The sequence below is a fragment of the Lissotriton vulgaris genome, chromosome 2_1, assembly GCF_964263255.1.
Source record: "Lissotriton vulgaris chromosome 2_1, aLisVul1.2, whole genome shotgun sequence".
NCBI lineage: Eukaryota > Metazoa > Chordata > Amphibia > Caudata > Salamandridae > Lissotriton > Lissotriton vulgaris.
The window spans coordinates 1,945,069,527-1,945,095,613 of record NC_141687.1 but is presented as its reverse complement, the minus strand read 5'-3'; the positions used below and the strand labels follow the sequence as shown (position 1 = coordinate 1,945,095,613).

Below are 26,087 nucleotides of genomic sequence, written 5' to 3'. Positions count from 1 at the left end.
TAGATTGACAAAATGTGTCTTTTATTAAGCTAATACAATTTTTGTATGCAATAGCTTCAAATATATGCAAGGCTTCACAAGCAAACATGTTAATCAAATGGAAATACAGTGCACTTATATTGAAACACAAAAGCAAGACTTTTTACGTAATCATTAAATATATATGTTCCATTCTGCAAATGCTATGCACAGTTTTATTACGATCTATGACAAGATTTTCAATGTGTTCTTATATTCCAGTTATTTATAAAATGCAACTTTCATCTAATTGTTTGATAGAATACTCTTTAACCCCTTGCCTGCTCATGACGGAACCACGCCATCATGAGCCACGGGCGGCGTGTGCTCATGACGACGTGGTTCCGGCATGTGGCTGCTCCTCCTCTCACGCGGAATTAATTCCCCGCCTGTGCGGGCAAATTAATGAGCGAACGGGGCCGTGACGGAACCACGCCGTCATGAGCACAGGCCGTCCGTGACTCATGACGGCGTGGTTCCCTCACGAGCATGGCGGTGCTGCGCTCACTCCCGGGTGGATGCAATGGAACACCCATGTTCCACTCATGGAGCACCTCCCTAATGCAAAGTCATGCAAGGCAGTGCTGGGCACTGCCTAGCAATACTTATTTGGGAACAATCCCACATGAAGCCACGCAAACCAGATTTGTGTGGCTTTGTAACTCAGAAATAACATTTTGTTTGGTAATTGCGCCAAAAAAGTGGCATATCCACCCTACAAAGCGATGGTAAATATACCTCTCAGTGTCAGCCTGACTGAGATATTTTCCATTGCGTGCCTCAAACAAGCTATCTGCACATTTTAGTTTTGGCACATTCAGTTTGCACAACATCTTCTTGTTTGATTAACAGCAGTTTTCATTCCTTTCTCCTTTTGTCACTGTTTTTTTGTCTTTCTCTTACTGTTTTTTTCCTCCTTTTGTGTTTTTCACTCACTTCCTCTGGATCAAGGCCTGCTGAGAAAAAATAAGTGCTGGTCCCCAAAAAACGAGTAGTGGTAGCCCAACCTGCATCTACCAGCTCGAATTAAGTACTGCTTGACACCTCTCTTGAAGGTCATGCAGTGTGCTTACACATACCGAAATGCATGAATATAAACAGAGTGTGGAGTCTTGGAGAAAGAAGAATCAATGAGAGGGGTCAAAGACGCAGGATCTGGTCAAGAGAATTGGTCAACTGGTGATGACTTTATCTCATTTTATCTCTGAGGCAGGAAAGGCATGTATGTGCTTATATAAAAACTGTGGGTTTATTAATGAGCCCCTTGTGACACTTTTGCGCCGCCATTTCATCATTTTTGGTGACACAGCAACAGCGTAAACAATGCACCACGTTGCACCATATTTACAAGGTGACACATCTATGCAGATAGGCCTCCTCCACATATTGCTGGAGTTCTGTCATGCTTGTGACAGATCACCAGCAATGCATGACTACTACGCCGACAGGATTCCTGACGTATCTGTCTTTCCATGCGACATAGTGATGTACAATAAATATGGCGCATCCATCATGTCGCAAGGACGGCACAGTGAAAACTGTTGCATTGCTGTTTTGTCGCAGCACTGCAACCGTTTTCATAAATAAGCCCCTCGGTATTCGGGATCAACCTCTTTGCCCTTTTAAAAACGATAAATTACACCAGTTATTCTGGTCACCGAGAACAGAAATTCGTGTATATACATTTGCAGACATGTTAACAGACACACAACATGCAATGAAAAATCAAAACAAAAACAACCGGTTCACTTTTTATTTTACACATTTCACAATGGTTTTGTTGTCAGAAACATTTGTTTTCTCTGTCATATTTCTACTCAGAAGATTGATAACATGTTTTGTTTGCTTTTTACAAAAAAATACACAATTGTACAAGCTGTGGGTGTAGGAAAACCTTGTACATCACATCACACACAGAGGATTCTTCACACGTCCGGGAGGCTATTGCAATCTCATTTAAATAAAAAGAAAACAAATTTAGTACTCCATGTTTTTAAAATTAATAATACTCTTAAAATATAAATAGGTGCTCGGAAACATCATGCACTGCATGGTCCCAAAGAGCGGCTCTGAGGGGGAAGTTCACTCTTCCGCTTCGATAAAACGTGACAACTTGAAAGTCCAGAGAGATGACGCTGCAACTGAATACGTAGGACACATAGAAATTGCCCTGATGTCGTCCACATCTCCCATACGCTTTAACCGTGTCCCAATTGGTCAGCCGGAGTTTTCATCAGACTCTAGGTCCCCTCACATTGTGCCAGTAGTTCTTCCCACATTGTGGCAACATCAACATTGTTTCATGCTACTCCCTGCATTAGTCCCCAAAACAATCAATCTATTTTACCCAAACGGTTACTGTCAGACATAATCTCATGAGCAGAGGTAAGCGCATCACTAAGTTATCATCCTTTGCTGAGATTCAATGTCATGCACAAATGCGACGACTTTTAGGTACCACCATCTCTGCAGCGCGAGACACAGTGCACTTGAATTAGGATATTGGCCATGCTAAACTCTCGCATATGAGTTTTATTTAGTGAACAAGGTACAAGAAATCAACAAACACACATGACACTGCTATGGTACCCCGCACCAATATTGTGACAACTTTTCTGTCAATAGGGGTGACACGATCTTGCTAGCCTCAGATTATAGCACATTTGTATTACTCATGAATGTTGGTGCTTTACTTTTAAAGGTAATCATTTTGACTTTCCAAAACATGTGACCCTTCCTTCTCACTTATTTATTCTTCTGGACATTTTTACAATGTCGTTGAATCTTGTCAAAGACAAATTGTTTCTTTTTCTGTTATTGTTTGTTTTTTTCTAATCCCTTTCAGTGTGTAGGTTTGGTGGGAGGAAGAATCAATGCTCTTGCAGCCCCGATAGTCCATCAAACCATGCCCCTGTTCCATACCCTGTTAGCCCACTTTGGTTTCCTGCTGTCACCAGGCCTGCACGTGGAGTTGTCACGGTTACTGCTGCTTGGACCATCACTCAGAGCTTGCCTGGTAAACGTTGATGTGCTCCATTGTTTCACCACGAGCAGACAGCCATGGAAAGCCATGCCTGCTGCTATGGCTTCTCCAAGGCAAAGGTGCATTGAAGTATGGTCCCATTCACTTGCTGACAGGTGAGTAAGAGGTCTGAACGAGGTATCATCACAACTATTAACACAAGGAACTGAACAGAAGAGTGGGTGAGGAGTTTGATGGAAGAACTCGCCACATAGCTTCATTTATCAATCACAGCCATGTTCATGGTTTCCATATCAATCTTTAGAATTTTGTTATATTTGATGATGTTTAGCAAACATTTCTAGACTATGAAGTCTTTTATATGTGAACTAACAGTAATTTGGAATATTTTGCACACGTGTAATTGGGAGTGAGCTGGGGTGATAAGGTCAAGATACCACAAGTAATAATTGTCTATATGAATGACAATTCATATAGACCTGACCCATACTGCATAACTATGAAATATGACATAGTATGACAAGACCAACCAACATTTTGGATTTGGTCTGTGTGATACACAAATGTTACTTAAAACATTAACTACACTTTGACTACTAGGGAGAGAGTGTTCGCCTTGATGGGTGAGCCGGCATCCATCTGGATATAATTAATTGAAATCAATTAGGGTGCTCTGCTTACCACACATTGCACTCTTCTTTGATTTTGATGCAAACTTTATGTGGCAGGGGGACTACATTAAAGATGGTATAAATGAGGATGTAATGGGTTGGACCTTCTGGGGTTGTGCTTAATTTTCATAGTATAAGTGAGTATTCCATAGACGTGTCAGTTCTTGATGGAGAGAATGATGTAGCTGGTTCTCTCAACTTTTCGTGATGCTAGGTTCCAGATCATCTCTAACGCTATTTCCAAGTTTTGAGTTGGATATGTGAAACTGTCGTTTGTCATACGCATATAACATCAGCTCATAAGTACACCTCCTATTCCCTGAAATATATAATGTTTTTTATATTATTTAGTAAATTGTCGGGTTCAAGAATAAAAAAATGTTTTTTTAAAGTTAATACCTTCTTAAAATCTAAATAGATGCACAGAAACGTCATGCACTGCACGGACCTGGAAGAGCGGGTCTGAGGGGGAAGTTTCACTCATTCTCTTTGATGAAAAGTGGCAAAGAGAAAGCCCAGAGAGATGATGTAGATGTGACGGCTGGATATGTAGGACACATAGAAAGTGCCCTAATCTAATTTCCTGCGCGTACATAGTTCTTTTATGCAAAATGTCCAGAGAACCAGTATTGGCTCACCCACTGGTTCTCAGAACGGTTCCTATCACAAGACTACCTTAGCGAAATTCAATTTATGTTATGTTCAATGAAAAAACTCAATTTTATCACCTGATTACATAAAGGCAGCCATAAGCTGAGTGATTTCATTACACTCTGGTCCATCTCTACTGTCAGTTTTGCAATATTGTGTATAAAACATACAGGGGGATATACCTGACTCCCCACACTATGGTGGTCACAAAGCGTAACGAGTGTTCACCTGTTCATCCAGTTTGTGTGTGCTTTGACTGAATCTCACCTGACTATGCAGAATGCTGCCACATGGGCAGGGCATAAGGCCTATATGCTTGACAAATGTGGAACGGCCTGAACAAGGTGGACAGAGCCCCCCGTGCCATTCCCACGGAAGCGCTGCAACGCTTGCCTTAACCACGCATTTGAGTTAACCGCACATATGCTTGGTTAAGGCATATGTGCGGTTTAGATGTGAGATGAGCAGGAACACGAAATATTAGGAGAGGATGCAGTGAGGTAAGTGGGGCTGGAGCCTGGTTTTGGAGGGTTAAGGGGAGTTTTTAAGGGTTTTGGGTGTTTTTTAGGGCTCAGGGTTAGGGGGTTAGGGATGTTTTGAGGACATGGGGTGGGGTTGCTTTTAGGACTGGGGATCGAGGTTTCTTTTAGGGCACAGGGGGTTGGGTAGCTTTTAGGGCTTGGGGGTAGGGTAGTTTTTAGGGCTCAGATGGTCAGGATAGTTTTTAGGACTCAGAGCGGTTGGGTTAGTTTTTAAGGCTCAGGGTGGGGTCGGGTACTTTTTAGGACTGGGGGTTGGAGTAGTTTGTAGGGCTTATGGGGATTCAGGGTAGGTTTTAGTGTTCAGACTGGGTCGAAAAGGTTTTTTGGGCTGGGGGTCTGGGCTAGGTTTTAGGGCTCATGGTGGGGTCGGGGTACTTTTTAGTAGTCAGCCGGAGTCAGGATAATTGTTAGGGCTTGGGGGGTCTGGGTAGTTTATAGGGCTAAGGGGCTCGGAGATGTTGTTAAGGCTATGGAGGGTGTCAGGTTAGTTTTTAGGGCTCAGGGTGGGGTCGGGGTACTTTTAAGGGATTGGGGTCGGGCTAAGGGCAGGTGGGATAAGGTGGGATCTTTACCACACATACCTATACCAATCATCTCTTTACCACAAAAATCCCTGGTAAAGGCCTGCGTGGTAAAGGCATACCTAGTACCGGATTGCGTGGTTTAGATGCATTCTTAGTTTGGCCTCAGTGGTAGACGCTTATCTGTGAGGTATTACAGCTCACCTACGTCTACCTACACATGGATTATGTGGGCTTCTACGGAAGGGTTAAGGAGATAATTGCAGTTACATCTTGAGGCAGGAATCTTTTTAAACAGTATTTTATAACCAGTTGAATTTCGCCTCGTTTTGCTTCTGGTTATATCTTCTCCAGTGTCCAAAAACCCATTTGCAGCCAGAACATGCCAGAAAAACATTTGAGACTTTTCAAAAGGTACTTGGAGTACAGTAAGGAAAATCCAAATTTTGGAGAACTCAACTCCTTGATTTAATGATGCAGAATGGGTCAACTTGGAGCATCTTAGTATTAAGTTGAATTCACTTTACAGGCTAAGTGACGAACCTTACAGATTATTACTTGACTGGCACCCCCTCACATTTCATATTTTAAATAGAAGGGAACTATTGTTACCCACAGGTGCAGCATTTTTTGCATAGTGTCACTACTGGTTGCCGGTGATGCTCTTCTACTCCCTTTGTAGACTAAACCTGTGACTGCAACTTTTCCAACAGTTTCGTGGAATCAAAGAAGTATAAAAGCAGATGTGAGGACAGGGCCTGCTCTCTTTCCCACCACCCTCTCCTCCTCTTCTGAGATACATTCACAGCAACATTTCGCAACTCATAGTCTACTGTCTTTAACGTGCAATAAGCCATTTACTTGTGTTAAGTTGTTAGCATTCTTTTGTTGACTGTTTGGCCAGCTCTGAGATTAAATAAAAATCATCACATTTTTCTTGTCGAATATGAAAGACAAAGGAATCTTCATTTTGTTCCCATAGTTTTCTTCTTTCTTTCCAAGTTCACCTCCCCTCCCCTCTTGGTAAAGGTTGCACATGAGGTTGCACAAAGACATATTTTCCACGGCAGTAAAAAATGCTGAAACCTAATTTGCTTTGGTGCATTCTTGTGTTCTTATATATATACAAATTGGGTTTTCTTTAACATAAACTCCTTATATGCCAAAAACAAAACAAAAACAAATTGACTTTGTTAATATAAATGTTCTTTACAATATATATATTTATGTTTACTCTAATGGCCATGTTTCTGTGAAGCTGGGACTATGTTTCTCGACCGACTCCTGGAACTTCTCTTGTGTAGTCTGCGCCTGTATGTGGAAGCTGTAGACATGAGAAGAATGGAGAAAGAAAGACATTATCATTTTCAGATACCTTAATGGGGTCAGAGGTTGAAGACATGATTAGCTTTTGCAGGATGAGATGCTTCTACCCTTCTGTAGCCAATGATCTCTGAAGTTGTTATGCCTCTCCAACAAATAAGGTATTATTATAAAAAGAGGCCCCTAGCATAACATAAACTATGATAGAACCATTGATCACTTATAGAATGACTTAATGTCCCTCCAAATATTTACAAACTCTTTTTGAACCTGCATCAACCATGTGTGTCGTCCAATATATTTTACTAATCTAGCAGAAGGACCCAATATATTTCCTGGAGCTATGTTTCTCATGTGTTCACTGGTTCTGTGAACAGCTTCCTGTGTTCTAAGTCTAGGGTCCAACCAGACAGGATGGTGCAATAATTAGAAGCACAAGTAAACAGAAATTATTCTTTTTACACCTTTATTTTTTGTAATAGAACACATTTTTGCAAATTACATTCAAATTGTTGTTAATGACTCTTCACAATTACAAAATTAATATAAAACATGACCTTTATATCAAGCAGTATTGATTCACTTTTGCATTAATCGTTTGTAGCCACCGGTCGTAACTTAATAAACATTACCAGCTGCCTCCACACAATTAAAAAGAGCATTGATCAGAGAATTCTTAAGCTTAACGATAGCAAGATTAAAATTATGAGCCGCAGGCTGCATCATATACCTCTTTTATACAACCACATGATTGCACTCTCTTCTCCCTCACATCATTTGAGAAGAACTGGTTCCATCTAAAAAGCGGCCTCAGCAAATCCACCCAAATGGTTGCAGTGACCAACACCATTCCATATATGAATCTAATTGTACACATACCGCTCTGTGGCTCACTGATCGAATCAAAACGACAATATGGCTACTCTGTCCTCCCTAATAAACAACTGGGCCATGTCGAAAGGTCTGAAATACAGCATTTAAGCTAAACATTGGGCTTAGAAAATATACATTCCATCTGAAAATGCTCTGACTAAAGCACATATGCCTGACAGACACTCGCCCAGCCTACCTCTGTGAAGACATCTCCAGGTATTATCTGTTTTTAGCAGGATGGCCTTTCACCTCCTCCTTCTCAACCATATGCCAAATCCATCAGAAAAGGCAATGGGAACTTCTTCACTTTTTTCACAACACATGAAAAGCCTACCATTCCCCTAACCTCTTACCCTTTTCAGTACAGGACTACTTTCCACATCGGCTCGCCTTTGTTATAATTTGACTAGAACTATACTCATATTGCTACCTAAAACCAAATCACGTTGAAAGCAAAATATTAAATAAACCACTCCCTAAATTGTGCATCAGATGGCCTTAAAAACAGTCACCATGGTTACTTGGAACATACATGATATTGCTTTCATAGTACACTTCTGTTTATACCCAAAACAAATATCTAAAATGTCCCAACAATGTGCACCACATACAACAAATTGCCCACAATTTGGTTTGTCGTGAAAATCTCTAACTGATTGACCTTCAATCTATTTGAGAGTATCTGCAATATCTACATGTTGCCTGGCAATTAAGCATCAGAGCAGATGGTCCCAAAAAGATCTTTCTAATTGCTCTGAAAATCCGCGCCTGGATGTCCACAAAACATCCACCTGCGTGTACGTGAACTAAATAGTAAAATTTACATTGGATGGAACCAAATAGTGAAAGAATGACCTGACTGTCAGCTTTCTTCATATGGTCGGTTAATTAACGCAAACTGTATTGGCTTGGCATACAGGTGACTGGAGGATGGAGAGTGGACTATACCAAATAGGTTAGAACGACAGGTGAAACTGAATGAGAGAGAGCCTTGTTAAGGAAAAGGGTGCAGCCAAGAGGTGAGTTCAGTCTTCTTTATTGAAGGTTCAGGTAAACAAAGTAAGTATTTTCTAACCTGCCTCAGCAACCGCCAGATCAAGAATGCGGAATGAAGAACTAGCTAACCCTAACGCTCTACATGATGCAGATGATGATGCAGCGTAGAACCAGAACACAACATGACGCTGAAAATAAGATTAAGGCACAACATATCTCCTATCCTTATAAAACAAAAGAGAAAAAAATAAAAATGAACAAGGAAAAATAAAAGTGAAGCATTTAGTACAGTACAAGTTCAATAAATATCAATATCTAATAAAATTATCATAAAATGAACTAAGAACATTACAGGTGAAACAATTGGTACAATACAAGTTCAATAAACATCAATATCTAAGAAAATCATTATATTTCTTAGGAATACGAGAAATCCTACTAGAAGCTTCTCGTCCCAAGACTTGAGCATTACTTCTCGAAGACTCATTTTTTTTCTAAAACACCTCGGGTGTTATTAGAGACCCTTGGGAAGAGGACCCCTCCTTAGAAGACACTTCGGGTTTTAATAAAGTACCTTGAGAAGAGTTCCGCTCCAAATGTTTACTCAAACCTTCACTCGTCAGACTCCCTTTAGAATACAAGGCAATCCTACGGAAATACCTTGTTTGCACTGGGTTGGTAGAGGGGTCTTCATCCTCCAGTTACATCTTGTTTGAGGACATCAAGGTTTATGATAATATCCAGACAATAGAATGAAGCTGACAAGTGGGTCATTATTTCACTGTTACTACACCACTTAGATGGGTCTCTTATGAATCGATACAGCATGGATCAGAGAAAGGTACCATGGGTCCTGAATAAAGCCTGGTGATGTAGTTACACCTTGGCTCGGACTGAAACATGTTTACTTGGGTATGAGAGGCGAGGGGGTTACCATAATCAATGATCTGTACCCCACTCAATATCAATAATCTGTACTCCACTATATGTTTTTATTTTTGTATAACACAGGGTAACAACAAGCACTCAATACGAGTTCCAGGTTTGTCCCTTTCTTAACATTATTTTCATATTTTAAGACACTTCTCCGATCCAAAACATTGCTTTGGATTAAGAGCAATCAACCTGCGTAGCATCAGCTGCTGCAGGCGAAGAAGCACACTTATGATGACTCATTCCCCTTAGGGTTGGTGAGAGCTTTAAGAATACTTCCTAAAGACCAGTCCATTTATTTTTTATTTATTTTAAGGTTTGTAAAGCGCTTAGCGACCCAACAGGGTTTCCCGGCGCTGACAGCGGAGCAAGCAAGAGAGAGATTCAGTTGGCATTAGACTTGGTTGAAAAGAAAAGTCTTGAGCTTTTTGTGGTCCCAGGAAGGAAAATGAACGGCCACCCATACTGGCCAGCCGCACTCTAGGAACTTAAAAGAGGGAAAGATTAGCAGATCGTAAATTGCGAGAAGGTCAATAGGGCTTGACAAGATTGAGCATATATGCAGTGGCCAGTCCATCTACCGTTAAAGCCAGGAAGAGGGACATAAACAACTCACTGAAGTAACAAATTATGTTTCTTCACTAGAGCCTGTCAGGCTATTTTAGATGCAGATATTTGTGAACAGGGAAGTTGTGCTGACATTGGCTCTATAACTCCTAGCCATCCCCTTGTGTTCAGATGCAATTTTATCTGGACATCTCTTCGCCAAAACATCACCAACCTCTTGCTTAGAAAATTATCTCCAAGCAAGATATATCCGCTTAAGTAATCTATGCCAGAACCTTAAGCAGTCTAGACTGTCGAGTTTGTATTTAAAGGTCCGGGAGGTCAGTTGGGCCCTATCTATTTTCCAACAGTACTCTTGTATAATCTTTCATTTAGCATGTATTCTGGTTTAATTTCAATTGTGATTAGAATTTGCAAATATATAATCCTTTTGGTCACCTATAGACTCATATTTGTAGTTATGCTAATATTTTCTAATATTTATTCTGTTTAATGTTAAGAGTTTTTGTATCTGCATTATTTATGCTACTAGTAACTCTTCTTTCTATATAATATGATATAATATGTACCCTTTCTTCCCCTGCCCCTTTCCATTCCCTCTATGTTATATTTTTTCCCCTTGATTGATTCTTGTTGTATTGATATTTATTTGACCTATTCTAGTATGTTAATATTTTGTACTTCTCAATTGCTTAATTTTTATTGCTCTTTACCATGGTTTTGTATTGTCTATTTCTGTCACTTTTTCTGAAAAGTCAATAAAATAATTTTGAACGGAAAAAAAAAGAATTTGCAAATATATATTAGTAAAAATGCATGTTTGAGCTACAAAAATAAAGTTAGACAGAAAAGAATGAAATGGTTACATACGATTTATGCAGGCTATCCTGGGCTCCTCCCAGTCTCCGCTTGCTTGACACCGGATTGTTGGGAGGTGGCGCTGTAAGTAACCTTGGTGACACTCGTACCGCACCAGCGAGTTTATTTCATAGCGATCCTTCTTCTTCCCATACATCTTGGCGTTGTCTACACTGGGCGGGTCCCCACAGGCAACTGGCAGCCATGCAAGTAAAGAAGAATAGGATAAAACATGTTAGCATGTGTAATGAAAAGCAATGTGGAGGCTTTTCAAGAAGTACATTTGATTCATGAGAAGCAGCTCTAAATCTGGAAACGAGTGTCCAACATTTTACTTAGGAGGCAGCTGGTGCTACCCACATCCACCACTGACTACGAGCACCTCTACAAGTGATATCGCCCACTGCCTACCTGGGGACATCTCCAGAATCGGCTTGTGCTTTCATTAGTCGGGGAACAAATGAAAGCCGGAGTTTAAATCTGTCTCTGGTATGAGGGTGATTTGACAGTCAGGAACAACAATCGTGAGTGACACTATATTGTGGTCGGAACATAATCCTTTTTTTAAAAGTTTTATATAGCGCAAACTAGATTCGAAGACATTGGGTTTCAGTCAGAGCGCTTTACATAGCACCAGTTTCATTACACGAGGACACACTCATTTTTGTTAGGCACGGGGGATTACGTTATTTGCCCAGAATCACAGGATGTTGAGCGTTGTTGCCGAGACTCGAACCCGGTTCCCCAGTTTCAACGTCGACCGATCTACCTGTAATACATTTTCTCCCCGAGAGGGTGGAGTGCACTTCACGAAGATTAATTTTATGATGGCGAATCATGTACTTTATCATGCACACAGGCACTACTTTCACCCTTCGTAGAGACAGATTTATCAACAGTAGGGGCTGGTGAGGTGACCCAAAAGTTATCCAAACCATTGTGAAGGATTGCTAAAGTATTTACTTAACAGCACAAACCGTTTTTTAACAAGGAGCATTGTTTTTATTTTTCATGATTTTTCGCACATTGCAGATGTGCTGCACTGTACTACACCCATACAATGCAGGAAATGTTTCAAAGTATGTCGCAGCGTAGTATTTTGCTCTGGAAGGATACGCTTGCAGTTCAAAACCAATTCCTGCTATCAGCAGCCAGTTTGTTGGGACATGCCATGGGTGATTTTATTTTATTTTATTTATTTTATGTAGTTTGTAGAGCGCGCAGATACCCCCGAAGGGGTGTCCCGGCGCTAAAATCCAGAGTTACCAAGGGAAAGGGGGAGTGAAACAGGGGGAGCAGTGGAGAGACTAAAGTCCGGAAAAGAGCCAGGTTTTAAGTTTGGCTCGGAAGATGGATTCAGAGGGGCAGAATCTCAGCTCAATTGGAAGGGAGTTCCACAATTTGGCAGCAATGACACTGAACCCTCTGCCACCAGTTCTAGATAATCTAAAACGGGGCGAGATCAGGAGGCGGAGGTCATTAGATCTCAGGGATCTGGTGGAGCGGGAAATCGAGACTCGTTTTTTCAGATAAGTAGGTCCACAGTCGTTGACGGCTCGATAGGTGAGGGTGAGGACCTTGAACTGAATGCGGCTAGCCACTGGAAGCCAATGGAGTTCCCTCCGATAAGCAGAAACAGATTGACGGTACGGGATATTACCGATCAGTCTGGCTGCAGCATTCTGGACAATCTGCAGCCGGCCTATCAGGTACTGGGGGGCACCAGCATAGAGGCTATTGGCATAGTCCAAGTGGGACGTGATGAGGGCTTGGGTGACTGTACGGCGGGAATCCAGGGGGAGATAGGGAAGGATTTTTCTTATCATGCGCAGTTTCATAAAGCAGGCGGAGGTGACTTTATTTACCTGGGTTTTGCATGACAGGGAGTCGTCAAATTGGAAACCAAGATTCCGAGCCGAGTGAACGGGGGACGGGGCGGGATCGAGCGCCGTGGGCCACCACCAAGAGGAGGGGATGGAGGTTTTCTGATTAAAAAACAGAACCTCCGTTTTATCTGCATTCAATCTGAGGTGGTTCGCGGTCATCCAGACACTGATGTTGTTAAGGCATTGGCGAAAATTGACGAATGCGGAGTCCGAGTGGTCCCTGAAGGAGAACACCAACTGTGTGTCGTCAGCGTAAGAGACCACCCTGACTCCGTAGGACTCCACAACGTCGGCCAAGGGGGCAAGATAGACATTGAAGAACAGGGGGCTGAGGGCGGAGCCTTGCGGCACCCCACATGACAGAGGCTTTTTCTCAGACTTGAAGGGACGCAGCAGTACCCTTTGACTTCTGGATGAGAGGAAGGACTCGATCCAGCTGAAGGCAGTGCCACCAATGCCTATCTGCTTAAGTCGGTCAAGGAGGATGGGGTGAGAGACCGTATCGAATGCTGCGGACAGGTCGAGGAGAACCAGCATGGCCTCCTCGCCCCTGTCCACGCATTCTCGAATTGTTTCGGATACTTCCAGCAGAGCCGTCTCAGTGCTGAATCCGGCTCTGAATCCGGATTGTGATCCATGCAGCAGAGAATGGTTTTCTAGGTATTCCGTGAGTTGTAGCTGCACGGCTTTTTCCAGAACTTTGGCGGGTTTAGGAAGAAGGGAAATGGGACGATAATTAGCAAAAACAGTGGGATCTGCGTCTGTTTTCTTTAAAATAGGGATCACCAAGGCCTCCTTCCAGGTGGTGGGGAAGAAGCCATGGTGAAGGTGATATCAAGAGCAGAAGGGCTTAAGGGTGTTTTTCAAGTAGGAGAGGGCAAAGATTACTATTTGGGTGACATGTACAGAGAGCATGTAGGTGAGCAGGTGGGCAGACAGACATAAACATGCTCAGGGCCCATGGCCTGCTCACTGAGCACGTCATTAGGCCAATGGCAGGTGAGTTGGTTGAGGGATGGCAAGTGCCATGTATGCAGTTGCACATCCTCATGCAAGCCTCAGCCGCACGCCTGTTCTCATTGTGACAGTCCTCTCAATTCAGTGTGGATTAACACATTGTGGCCATATCTACCCTTCACATTCAAGATAAAATATTCCAACAAATCCCTCCCATGTAGGCATGGAGTAATCCTCTTTACGCTGTGAACACCAGAGAGCACTACATCAAAATGCAATAACCATTCATAGGCCAGCTTTCTCTATTACTTTATGCTTCTCTTTGACTAGGTACAAAGTTTCCCTGCTTTTTGGCTAGGTTTGTCCTACAGAAATACCACATACATACATACATGCATACATATATATATACATACATTTCCCTTGCTGTCCTATACTCATTTCTTTTTACCGTTAACTCATGTGTTGTTACTTCATTGTAATTCATTACCCCAATTTAGTCCTCCTCGTCCCAGTCATTACATACATTAGTGAGGCGGTCCGCCTCCCAACAGGCACCTAATAATCTAGTCTGCTTTTTATTTTTTTTATGTAAGACCCTCCCATCCGTCTCCATGCCTGCTAGTAACAAGACTAGACACAACAACAGGGAGAGGGAAGGAAGGGACATGACTGGGACGAGGTGGATCTTAATCAGGGTATGAAGATTACCAGTAAGTAACAAAACATTACCCCCTCATAGGACTTCCTAGTCCCAGTCATTAATTAGTGAGGACTTCACAAGCCCTAACACAAGAAAGAAGCTTGACACCAAAAACTCATGAAACAACATAATGTTTTTTTAAATCAAGCTTAAGACACAGTTGCCTTCATAACACCAACCGCACAATTATCCATTGAAGCATGCAACACATCTAGCTGATAATGCTTGATAAAAGTGTGATGGGACTGCCAGGTGGCCGCCTGACAAATTTACGGGATAGAAACACCCACAGCCTAAGCCCAGGAGAGGGCTTAGTGGAACGGCCCTGAACCTGAGCTGGAGGAGCCCACTCCAAAGACTTATATGACTGACAAATAGTCATGAGAACCCACCTAATAAAAGTGGAAATAGACACCTTCTTCACTTAGTCACCCCACCAGAGGACACAAACAGAGCAGGGCAAAGGCGAAACCCCTGAGTGCGATGCAGATAAATCTGAAGAGCCCTACAAACATCCGAAACAGAAGGAACCTGCGCATCCTCCACTCCAGGGAAATCTGGAAGAATAATATTCCACTGATTCTGTTTCACTCAATCTCACTCTGACTGGGACAAACCTGGTTACTATTTCCAACCTATGGCTACTCATACCGACTCATTCTCACTCATCTGACTCACTCAATCTCACATACTCACACTCAGTCTCATTTAGTTGCACTCGGTCTCACTGATTCACTCAGTACCACTCATTCCGATTCACTCGGTATCACTCGGACACATACATAGTCACTCAATCGCAATCATTTCATCATTCCCACTTATTTTGACTCCTCACACTGCAACTCAAAAAACTTAGAACTTAGTAAATTCCCTAACAAGACCATCTACTGCACTGATCAACTCCAACATACCTAAAACTACATGGGTCTTGTACCTGTTTACAGAATTTACCAGAGAAGCGACACTCACAGGGGCCCTTGTTTGGGCCAAAAAAAATGCCCCAAATACTGACTTTGGCCCAGCTGTCTCCTTAGGTCCTAATCCTACAACAGAGACCGGAAGCAGCACAGAAGCAGAGGATATTGGTCATAGTTATAGTATATTTGAAAAACCAAAATGTATTTCATAAGCAAGGTGGGGTACTGTCCCAGGATAATATGGAATTCCACCCACATTATTTAAAGAAAACCCTCTATTTTCTGGTGGGAAATTTTTATCACTGTTTAATTGTACGTTTGTCACCTAGACGGGGTAGGTACCCCCTACTAATATAATTTTAGGTCTGGGACAAGGGGGAAACAAAGTAAAAATGCAACAACTATGTCTCACTTGACCCGTAATTCTTCCTCTATGCCTGGAGGGTGCTTATGTTTCTAACCTAGAAATCTCTGCACAAAATACATACTAATTTATGACTTTTTTATCATTTATAATTTTTTTAATTACTTCATATTACCAGTAAATACATCTATCACATATCGACAATGGTTTCACAATATTTAACAGCAACTTTATTATGACATATTGAAATAAAGTCCTGTACAAATAAAAATGTTCAACCCCCATCCTAAAATCCACTCACTCTTACATTGATCAAATGATCAAAAAACACAACCTATCATACTATCCATCCATAGCAAGACCCAGCCACTCCACACATACATAAATGTCCAATGGGGAAATATGATAGATTTCACCAGTTGTAGTGTTGTGAGCTGGAATCACTTCTCAAAACAGTTGACAACCATTTCGGTGTGTAAAATAATTGTATCCAAACACCTTCTTCAGGACCCCGCAAAAAATGATCCTACTTCAAGTGGTGGCCAATGGGAGATAATACTACCATCCAGATCTGTAAGCACAGATGAGACATCTGAAAAATCATCCTTTAGGGATGCCAAGTAAAAAAGTGGGCTTCTGGTATACCTGTAAGGTTTGAATGCCTAGTTAATGTAATCACGCATTTGTAACAGGGTCAATACAAAATGGCTGGCGCGGGTCAATAATAAATCCGATCTTTAAAGGAGGTGATAGCTTCAAGCTACTAAACTATCGCTTAATAGCTCTATTGGACAACGAGGCTAAGTACCTTGTCTAGGGGACCAGTCACTGCCATATGAGACCTTCAAAAGTACACTAGATGCAACCGTAAAGAGGCAATCTCTATTTGACGACAAGTTAGCACTTGCAAAAAGAGCCCAGGCGTGGATGCTAGTCAACGGCTATAAGCAGCTTAAACTGGCTTTACACTTCTGCCAGACATATGTAGCATACATAAAGCAAATATTTCTTTATCTGTACTTTGATGTTTTTTTCTCTTTGGCGTATCAACCATCATGGAAAGCAAAAAAGAGGACTCTGTCCCCTTTGTGGGCCACTGAAAGAGGATTTACTTTAACTGGTCTGTATTTGTCTAGTCTTACTAGACGTAAGAAGAACTTTATTGAGAACAGCACTTATCTCAAGAGGGATAAGAACCTGCAGACAGGGATTAACTGCGTGCCGAAACCCAGATGATCCCATCTTGAACTACAGATTCATCATATTCATTGCTGGTGTTTAAAAAATAGTGCCAGCAAGGTCTGGAGCAGAGTGCCTTGAATCAAGAGTCATGTTAAACTATCTAGGCACCTTAACTCGTGGCAACACTGACAGTTTATTATCTTAGTGCTATTGTTTTATTTTCTGAGGGATCCGGCCTCATAAGCAGTTTTTAAACATCAAGATGGATATTTACAAAGAAGTGGTGGAGTGAGGCGCTAGTCGTCATGTCTTAACGCCTCACTTCGCCACTTCAGAAATGCAAGACTGCACTATATTTACAAGGATATGGTGCAGCCTTGCGTTTCCCCCTGTGCTGGACCTATACTTAGTAGTGTAGCGCAATCGTAGGCACCCTTCCACTATCGATAGATGATTAAACAACTACTGCCTATACAACGAATTCCTAAACCACGAAGGCTAATCCATGAGCAATGTCAAACCACTAAATTTTTAACGATTTCCTAAACCACGAAAAATATAAAATTTGTTCATTACCCGATTATACCACTATTTTCTTTATAAAACGCATGTTTGAAACATAAATAAAAAGACATTAAATTATTCATGATTTTTAAACAAACAATTTCAAGTGATGGACTTAAACTAGGTCAGTCCATGACTATCGGAGGGATTCACAAAAAGTATGGAATGAAGCTCGAAGAACACTTATTTGCTGACCTTGCACTTTATTAATGAAATTGCCATTTATGTAAATATGGTATTAGTAGCAGCTCCTTTTATTAACGCTTTGGCCGACATTTATAACATTCTCGTTTTCTACTGAACTTTCCTGTCTCCCTGCCAGATGTGTTGAGAGCTTGGAAATGATCCTTGCTTATACCATGAGGACAGAACATCTAAGCAACTTGACAAAATCCCGTTCACGTTTGCTCTTTACTTAATGTGTATATTATATAGATGTTACTGGTCGAATTATAGCTCTAGAGATGAAGTCATTTAATAACGTTTAACATCCTTTTTGTAAGATGATTTGCAAAATTGAGTGAATCATTGTAAATGTTGTAATTATTAGTAGGTGGTTGATTGTTTATTAGTGGGTGGGAACTTGGTTCGATATTAGGGATGTGTTAAACCTGTTTAATACTTTCGCATTCATTTCACCAGCAGTGTGAGTTGCCAACTTTATCCGGACTCTGAGAGGTAGGTGGGCACCACGCTGCAAAGCTCTGAGAAGCTTTCCAAAGTTCTGTGAGAATGTGGTCACGTGTTGGTTTCAAGTGGGCAGCAGGTCACACCCCTGCGGTGTCGGCGGACAGTGGCAATAAAAATGAGTGAGACAACCTTCAACAAAACCCTCATCTGCCAGGAGCGAGAACCAGTCTGGAAAGGCTTGTCATTGGTATCACAATAGTGCCATGTATTGGCCAGTCACAATGTAATTTTGTTCGTGGTTTTGGAAAGTCGTTGTTCATGTAAGTCGTAGTTAAGGGTGTCGTGGTTAACAGATTGCTCGTTGTTTGGGATTCGTTGTACGGGTCAGTCGTTTTTCAAACATCGTTTTTAAGGCTGTTACCCTTGCACCTTAGTGCAAGCGCTTCTGCGTGAAGGGGAAGATTGTTTATGTGCAGGAAGGACCCCCTTCCTGCACATAAACAATCTAGAAATGCCATTTTGTTTTATCTATGTGTGCGGCCTAATGCAGCACTCATTAAAGTTACAAAATGTCATTTTTTAACGATTGTTTATGTGCAGGAAGGGTCACTTTCCTGAACATAAACAATCCAAGGAATTTTGCTTTTTCTATGTGTGCTGCACAAGGCAGCACACATGGAAAAAGCAAAAATGAGGAGAAAAAAAGCATTTCTATGACAGGAATGGAGGCGAGGATTATACTCTAATTTTTTATTTCCAGAAACTCCAGCAGTATTCAACTTCAACATAAAAAACTATCTTTCCCATACGAACGAGGGAAAGGCCAACAGTAAAGGTGAACCATTTGGCAGTCCCAAACTCCCTGAAAGGCACTGGGCTTCTGGGATACTTACTCTTTCTTTCCTGCTCTCCGGCAGTTAAGTCATGCATTCCTTGTTATTCTCTTTTTATGGTTTATTATTTGTTTATTGCCTAATTGCGTCTGATTTTTGATGCGACTTTTCGCCGCTGTAGACTGTTGTTTAATTGGGCTTATCTAGTGGTGTTGCAGTGTCGCTGGAGCGTCTCTCATCACTCCTTTCGTGGCACTTGGTAAGTCTCGGGATGCAGTGGCAGCCAAAGGCCGCTGGAGGACATGCCAGAACAGCACGAGCTGCGACTCATTGCTCCGCGGGGGTCATGCGTTTCCTGTCAGTTTCAGTGATTTGACTCCGGTGCGCACTCGCCGAGCCTCCATTCCAAGCTGCCTGGAAGCCAGAATGCCTGAATTAATGGGTCAGTATTGATTGAAGGCAGCCAACACCCTCAAGAAGGGTCCGTAGTTTAGGTATAATAGGAGCGCAAAGTTCCTTGCACGTGAGTGCTTGCAACAATAAGGCTGCCTGTGGGGCCTGGCCCAGGCGTATTGGATACCCTCTCGGTGAGTCTGCTCTATGGGTGCTTGAGAGGCCCACCTACTTCGCGATTGAGCATCCAAAGTGCAGGCTTGCCCAGTTGCCAAATCATAAGAGCCTAGGGCTCGCTAAACTGTTGGCAGTAGTAAGTATATTTTGTGAGGCCCACCCCGGTCATTTGAAGGCCCCCACACCATTTTATTTCATGATGGATGGGGAGTATGTGGCGGAGGAGTCACTTCAAGTGTTCCCCTAGATGATAAATTCTGCGAGGCAGTAGATGCCTCTATCCATCAGGCGGTTGCAGCGGCCATGGGCCTCTGTGAGTTGTGCCTTATGGAAATTGCGCATGCCTAAGCCAACAACCTCCCTCCAAGGGGCACGCCCCTTTACACATGCCCCCAATAACAAGTCAGAATCAGCCATAGATTATGGCGCCTTCGAACGCCTTAAAAAGGCCTTCCTCGTGCGCCCCTTCTTAAACCCCACTGGGGCTATGAGCGAGGTTCCCCCCTTGTCCTCACAGGGCAGGGGGGATGGTGATTTTTCCCCAGCCAGTACTTGGATGAAGCGGGCCCCTCTTGACCCTGGCGTCCCCCGGCGATTGGCGCAGACCCTCCCTCGGTCATGTTGGTCCCGGAGGACCTCTTGCACCCCCGTTCCACCAAATGGGCCCCTGGGGACGAGGTCACCCAATTCGTGGCTAGCCCCCTAAGGAAACCCTTGGAAAAGGAGGTCAGAGCCTGACTTAAGGCAGAGTGCCCACATCCAGCACTGGTGGGCAAGGTGGCGGTCATGCCTGATATAGATTCAAGGATTCACTGTCCGAATCCAACCCTTCTGCTCCTTCCTCCCTTAGACAAGGTCTCCACAATATTTTCAGCTGGATGTCCAACAACCAGCTGAAGTTGAATGGAGAAAAAACTGAGGTCCTCCTCCTGGGGAAAAACCAACACTTATGGAACTCCACACATTGGCCTACAAGCTTAGGACAACTTACCACTCATGTACGCAATTTGGGGGTAGTTGTTGACAATGCCCTCTCCATGAGACAACAGGCCAACAAGGTTGCTGGCCTCTGTTTCACCATCATAAAGTGGCTAAGAAAAATCCTGTGGATGTTGCCTCCCGCTACCCAAAAGACCGTAGTCAACGCCCTTATAACTTCTCAGCTTGACTACGGCAACATCCTGTACCTTGGCTCAAATCAGGCAGTAATCCGGCGACTGCAACTGGTACAGAATTCAGCCGCCAGACTACTATGCAATATCCCTAAATCCTCCTGCGTATCCAGACACCTGAGGGACCTGTATTGGCTCAGGGTTGAGAACCGGATCAGGTTCAAAGCTCTGAGCTATATGTTCAGGATTAAAGCTGGTACGGCGCCAAAATATCTTCAAGCATTGGCCCACCCTTACTTTCCAAATCGAAATCTACGCTCACAATTTACAGCTACTTTCTGTGTACCTAGGTTTAAACTGGCAAGAATGGGTGGGAGGTCCTCCTCACACCTGGGACCCACCCTCTGGATCACACTCCCTCCCCACATCCACAAGGAGGAGAATTACGCCATGTTCAGGAGAAGCATAAAGACCTGGTTGTTTGAGAAATAAATCCTGCTTGTTTCATTTGATTACACCTATTCTGTCTTGTGTCTCGGCGCTGGGAAACCCTTTTTGGGTAGCTGTGCGCCTAACAAATGTATAAAATAAAATAAAATAATAAAATAAAATAAAGGATGGCCACTTTCCTACAAAAGTACATTTGTTACCTTAAAAAGGGTCCTGGAGGGCGATAGGGATAAACTCCTGCACGCCTGTGGCCCACTTACTAAGATCCTGGATCTTGCCGATGAGGCAAGGGCATCCAACTCCTCCCCTCTCTCCGGAGTCAGTGTCTGGCTGGTATCAGCGTGCCATAGTATTTCTAGGCAATGCTAATTGCGCCCTCTCCATGGAAAGGCGTTGCTTCCACCTGTTAAAGTTTGACCCCAAGGTGGGAGATCTCGCTTCCTCAGAGGCTGGGGATGTGGCTCAAGGAGGGCTCTTTAGGGAGTCGTTTCTCAAAGAGTTGAGTACATTTGTGGCCACGTTTACCACTCTGGACAAGGCGCAGGCCTCAATCAAGAGGGTTTTCCACCTGAAGGTTTTCGTTGGGGCCAGTCATGGCAGGGGGTGCTCGGTCGGGCGCTTCTACACTCAAGCCTCTGGCAGAAACTTCAAGAAGGCGCAAGAGCGGTACCGATTTTCCCCTCCAACCCGCTGGTTTCTTCAGTTCATGTGGAAGGTTCAGGTCTATGAGTTATCTACTCTCCCTTTCAGACTTTCCTCCATGCCTTGGTGCTTCACCAAGGTGTTCAAGCCAATTGTGGAGTACTTCCGCACTCGGGGGTTCCACCTTATCATCTACCTCAACGATCTGCTCCTCCTAGCCCAGTCTCCAATGTTGCTGGCGGAGCAGCTGTGGACGGGGGTGGCCTTGTTGCAAGTTATGGGGTTCATTATCAACAAAAAGAAGTCCCTCCTTACACCAGCAAAGCAAACAACCTTTCTCGGTGTCGCCGTAAATTCTGTCAACAAGACTTTGAGTTTACTTGCCAAAAAGATCTCAAAGATCCAATGAAAGCTCAGGAGAACCCTTGCCAGACCTACTACTTCTCTCCGACAGGATGCCAGATTAGTGTGGCTCCTGTAGTCCTCCATCCAGCAAATATTCCTAGGCCCACTATACTACAGGGCCCTTCAATGCATCAAAGCTTCCCACCTGCGAAGGGGTCTTCAATACGCAGATCAGGTTCAGCTCACAGAGGAGATGAAGATGGAAATGCAGTGGTGGTTAGACCACATGGAGGCTTGGAATGGGAGAGCCATTTTTGGCTCCGCTCCAGATTTGGTTATAGTGCCGTATGCCAGCAAATCAGGCTGGGGTGCTCGCTACTGGGACTCCTTTACAGGAGGAAAGTGGTCCACAGACGAACAACTTCTCCACATCAATTGCTTGGAGCTGTTAGCGGGCTCCTTTGCCATCAAGTGCTGGACCAAGGACAAGGTCAGCTGCAGTGTACTCCTCAAGATGGACAATATCTCGGCAGTCAGGTATATAAATCACTTGAGGGGCACCAAATGCAAGGCTCTGGCGGACATGGCCAAGGAATTTTGGACATTCTGCCTAGACCGCAATGTCTCGATGTCAGCGGAGTACCTTCCCGGTGCATCCAATGTGATTGCGGATTGGTTCTCCAGGGCATGGAAGGATATGAACCTCTGGCAACTTGACCCGCAGGTCTTTCACAGACTGCAATCTCTGTGGGGCCTGTTCTCGGGTACGTCTTTGCCTCTCGCCTGGACCATCAACTTCCCAAGTTCTTCAGGTGGAAGCCGGACCTTCTGGCAGCAGCTACGGATGCCTTCCTCCAGGATTGGTCGAAGGAGGCAGGTTATGCCTTCCCATCATTCGCCATGATAATGCGCCTGTCGGCTCAAGTCCGCAGGCAACAAGAGAGAACAGTGCTGATAATGCCTTTCTGGAGGTCGCAAGTGTGGTTTCCGGTTCTACTGGAACTTTCTTGGGATTCTCCAGTCCTTCTACCCCAAGATCAAAATATTCTCCAGGATCCCCAGGGAGGTCCACATCCGCTAATTCTCCAGAACCGGATGCCTCTCATGGCCTGGCGGATATCTGGCAACGTTGGAGACTCCATGGCCTATCATGAGAGGCTCAAAGAATTTTGGCAGCGGCCTGGGCAGATGGCACCAACAAGCGCTACAATCAGCCTTTTCCAGGTGGGTGGGTTGGTACCTTGGGAGAGATCAGGATCCCGTGGGGTGTGAAGTGGTCTATGTCTTAAATTTCCTCACCTCCCTGGCCTCGGATGGCTTGGCTAACCGCACTATTAATTCTTACAGGTCAGCAATGTCGGTGGGCCATGCCCCGGTTCAAGGGGAAGCCGTGGATGAACATCCTTTTGTTTGTAAGCTCATGAGAGGTTCCGCTGCAACCCAGGTACTCTAAGCTATGGAACATCAATGAGGTGTTATCCCTCTTCAAGTCGTGGCAGGCAAATAAATACCTGTCAAGGAAGGAGCTGTCTGCAAAACTTGCCATGCTTTTGTGCCTTGTTTCGTGCTGGAGAGTGTGAGTTTTGAGGGCCTTAGATCTCTAAGGTCTGTGTTTTAACCCCGGGGGGTCACCTACCATATTTCGCGGCGCACAAAAACAGGATCCAAGACAACTTCATACCTGCTTTTGATAGGAACCCCAAACTGTGCGTGGTACGCTGTCTGAAAGCTTGCAAAAGTATGACAGTTGAACATAACCCCCATGGCGAGACCCAGATATTATTTCCCTCAAGAAACCTTTCAAAGCAGTGTCTTCTCCCACCATAGCTAGATGGATCAAATGGGGGCAGGCAGACATTGACATTTCACAATTGGCGCTCATTCTGTAAGAGGAGTGTTTTCACTGGGAGCCTGCCTTGAGGACATAATCAATGCCGCGGACTGGTCTTCAGATTCTACGTTTAAGAGATTCTATTTCATGGACATGGCCTCCCTGGTGGTGGACAAACTTTGAATGAGCATAATCCTCACCTCCGGTCCTGCCATAGAATTAAACATTTCCTAGTAAACATGACGGAAAGTTTCAATTCTATTAAGGACAGGGAGGTGAGGATTATTCCCGCCCGGAGTTCCTGAGGATATCAGCTATCTTCTTTTGCCGACCCAGTATACGAGAGATAAGGATGACGGTGTTCCAGATCGACGTATAGGTTGAATATGCTATAAGTTATCTTACAATGCTTGAGTCAATGTAAAATTGCTAATGCAACACTGCGAGTATTTGTTTTACCCTTTTTGGTGCTGTTTGAACTGTCTTAACTGTAGCTTAGGTGATTTTAGGAGTTGCAAGTTCAGGTTCATTTCTAGTTTTCCTCTGGCTTTTTGTAGGATCAAAACCGGCTAAAATGGAATAACGGAATTCGATGACGGACAGAAGGTCGCAGTCAAGAAAGAGGAAGTATCCCAGAAGCCGAGTGCCTTTCAGGGAGCTTGGGACTGTTGATTGGTTCACCTTCACTGTTTACCTTTCCCTGGCTCTCATGGGAAAGATGTTTTTTTTATGTTGAAGTTGAATACTGCTAGAGTTTCTGGAAATAAAGAAATGAAAGCATAATCCTCACCTTCATGTCCTTAATAGAATTTAAACGTTCCGTCATGTGTACTAGGACATTTTTCATTCTGGTCGTTTTGCCAAGTTAAGACCAGGTTTTTCCTGGTCTTAATTTTGACGCTGCCTCCTATTTACGCTGCTCTTGTAAATAGGGGGCAGTGTTAAAATAAAATGGTGTTGCGATACATCGCCCACCGCAACACCCACTGTCCACTCCTTTCACGCTAAGCATATGGTGAAAGGGGGACTTATTATGCTGCCTTGTAAATAAAGCAAAGCCACTATCGCCACAGGAACGTCACAAAAAGTGATGTTCCCATGGTGATAGGGGCTTACACATATGTCCCCAAGTTTATAGTCACAATCTGAGGTACCCTTTTTGGTGCTGTTTGAACTGTCTCGACTGTAGCTTAGGTGATTTCAGGAGTTGCAAGTTCAGGTTCATCTCTAGTTTTCCTCTGGCATTTTGTAGAATCAGAACCGGCTAAAACGGAATAACAAAATTTGATGACGGACAGAAGTTCGCAGTCAAGAAAGGAGAAGTATCCCAGAAGCCCAGTGCCTTTCAGGGAGATTGTCGATTGGTTCACCTTCACTGTTCACCAGTAGCGGTCGGCAGTAGGTGTTTCTATAGGGCGGTGACGTGGGCAGGAGGAGGGGCAGGGTGGGGGGAAATAATGTATGGATTACGGAGTTTTACAGGTAAGTAAACATTTAAATACTTAAAACGAATTTCGTTGCGCACACTGCATCACCAAATGTGATGCAGTGCGCGCAACGAAATTCGTTTTAAGTATTTAAATGTTTACTTACCTGTAAAACTCCGTAATCCATACATTATTTCCCCCCACCCTGCCCCTCCTCCTGCCCACGTCACCGCCCTATAGAAACACCTACTGCCGACCGCTACTGCTGTTCACCTTTCCCTGGTTCCTATGGGAAAGATGTTTTTTTTTATGTTGAAGTTGAATACTGCTGGAGTTTCTGAAATAAAGAAATGAGAGCTTAATCCTCACCTTCGTGTCCTTAATGGAATCTAAATGTTCTGTCATGTGTACTAGGACATTTTTCATTCTCCTCGTTTCGCCAAGTTAAGACCATATCTACCCACCCCTTTCGCGCAAAGCATAGGGTGAAAGGGGGCCTTATTATGCTGCCTTGTAAATAAGGTGAATCCATATCACCACGAGAATGTCACAAAAAGTGATGTTCCCATGGCGATTGGGGCTTATACATATGTCCCCAAGTTTACAGTCACAATCTGAGGTGCCAGTGCATATTGGAAGCTCTTTTTATTTTAAGAATTGTTTTATTGTTATTTACTATCCTTCTTGCTATGTTTTTTATTAACTGATGCTGACTCCACATTCAAGTACTCCCTGACT

At 43.5% G+C, this 26,087-nt stretch overlaps 1 protein-coding gene across 2 annotated transcripts in view; it reads right to left on the bottom strand.

The window, feature by feature from the left end:
- Positions 1-1,757: 1,757 nt before the first annotated feature.
- ACAN (aggrecan) overlaps positions 1,758-26,087 on the bottom strand; it is a 203,732-nt gene continuing 179,402 nt past the window's right edge. For both annotated transcript variants that reach the window (XM_086958124.1, XM_086958125.1), the window contains 2 exons: positions 10,949-11,131; positions 1,758-6,710 (listed from right to left, as the gene is read on the bottom strand). In XM_086958124.1, coding sequence (XP_086814250.1) covers positions 6,622-6,710; positions 10,949-11,131 — 272 coding nt within the window. In that variant the 3' untranslated portion in view covers positions 1,758-6,621. The remainder of the gene's footprint in view (positions 6,711-10,948; positions 11,132-26,087) is intronic.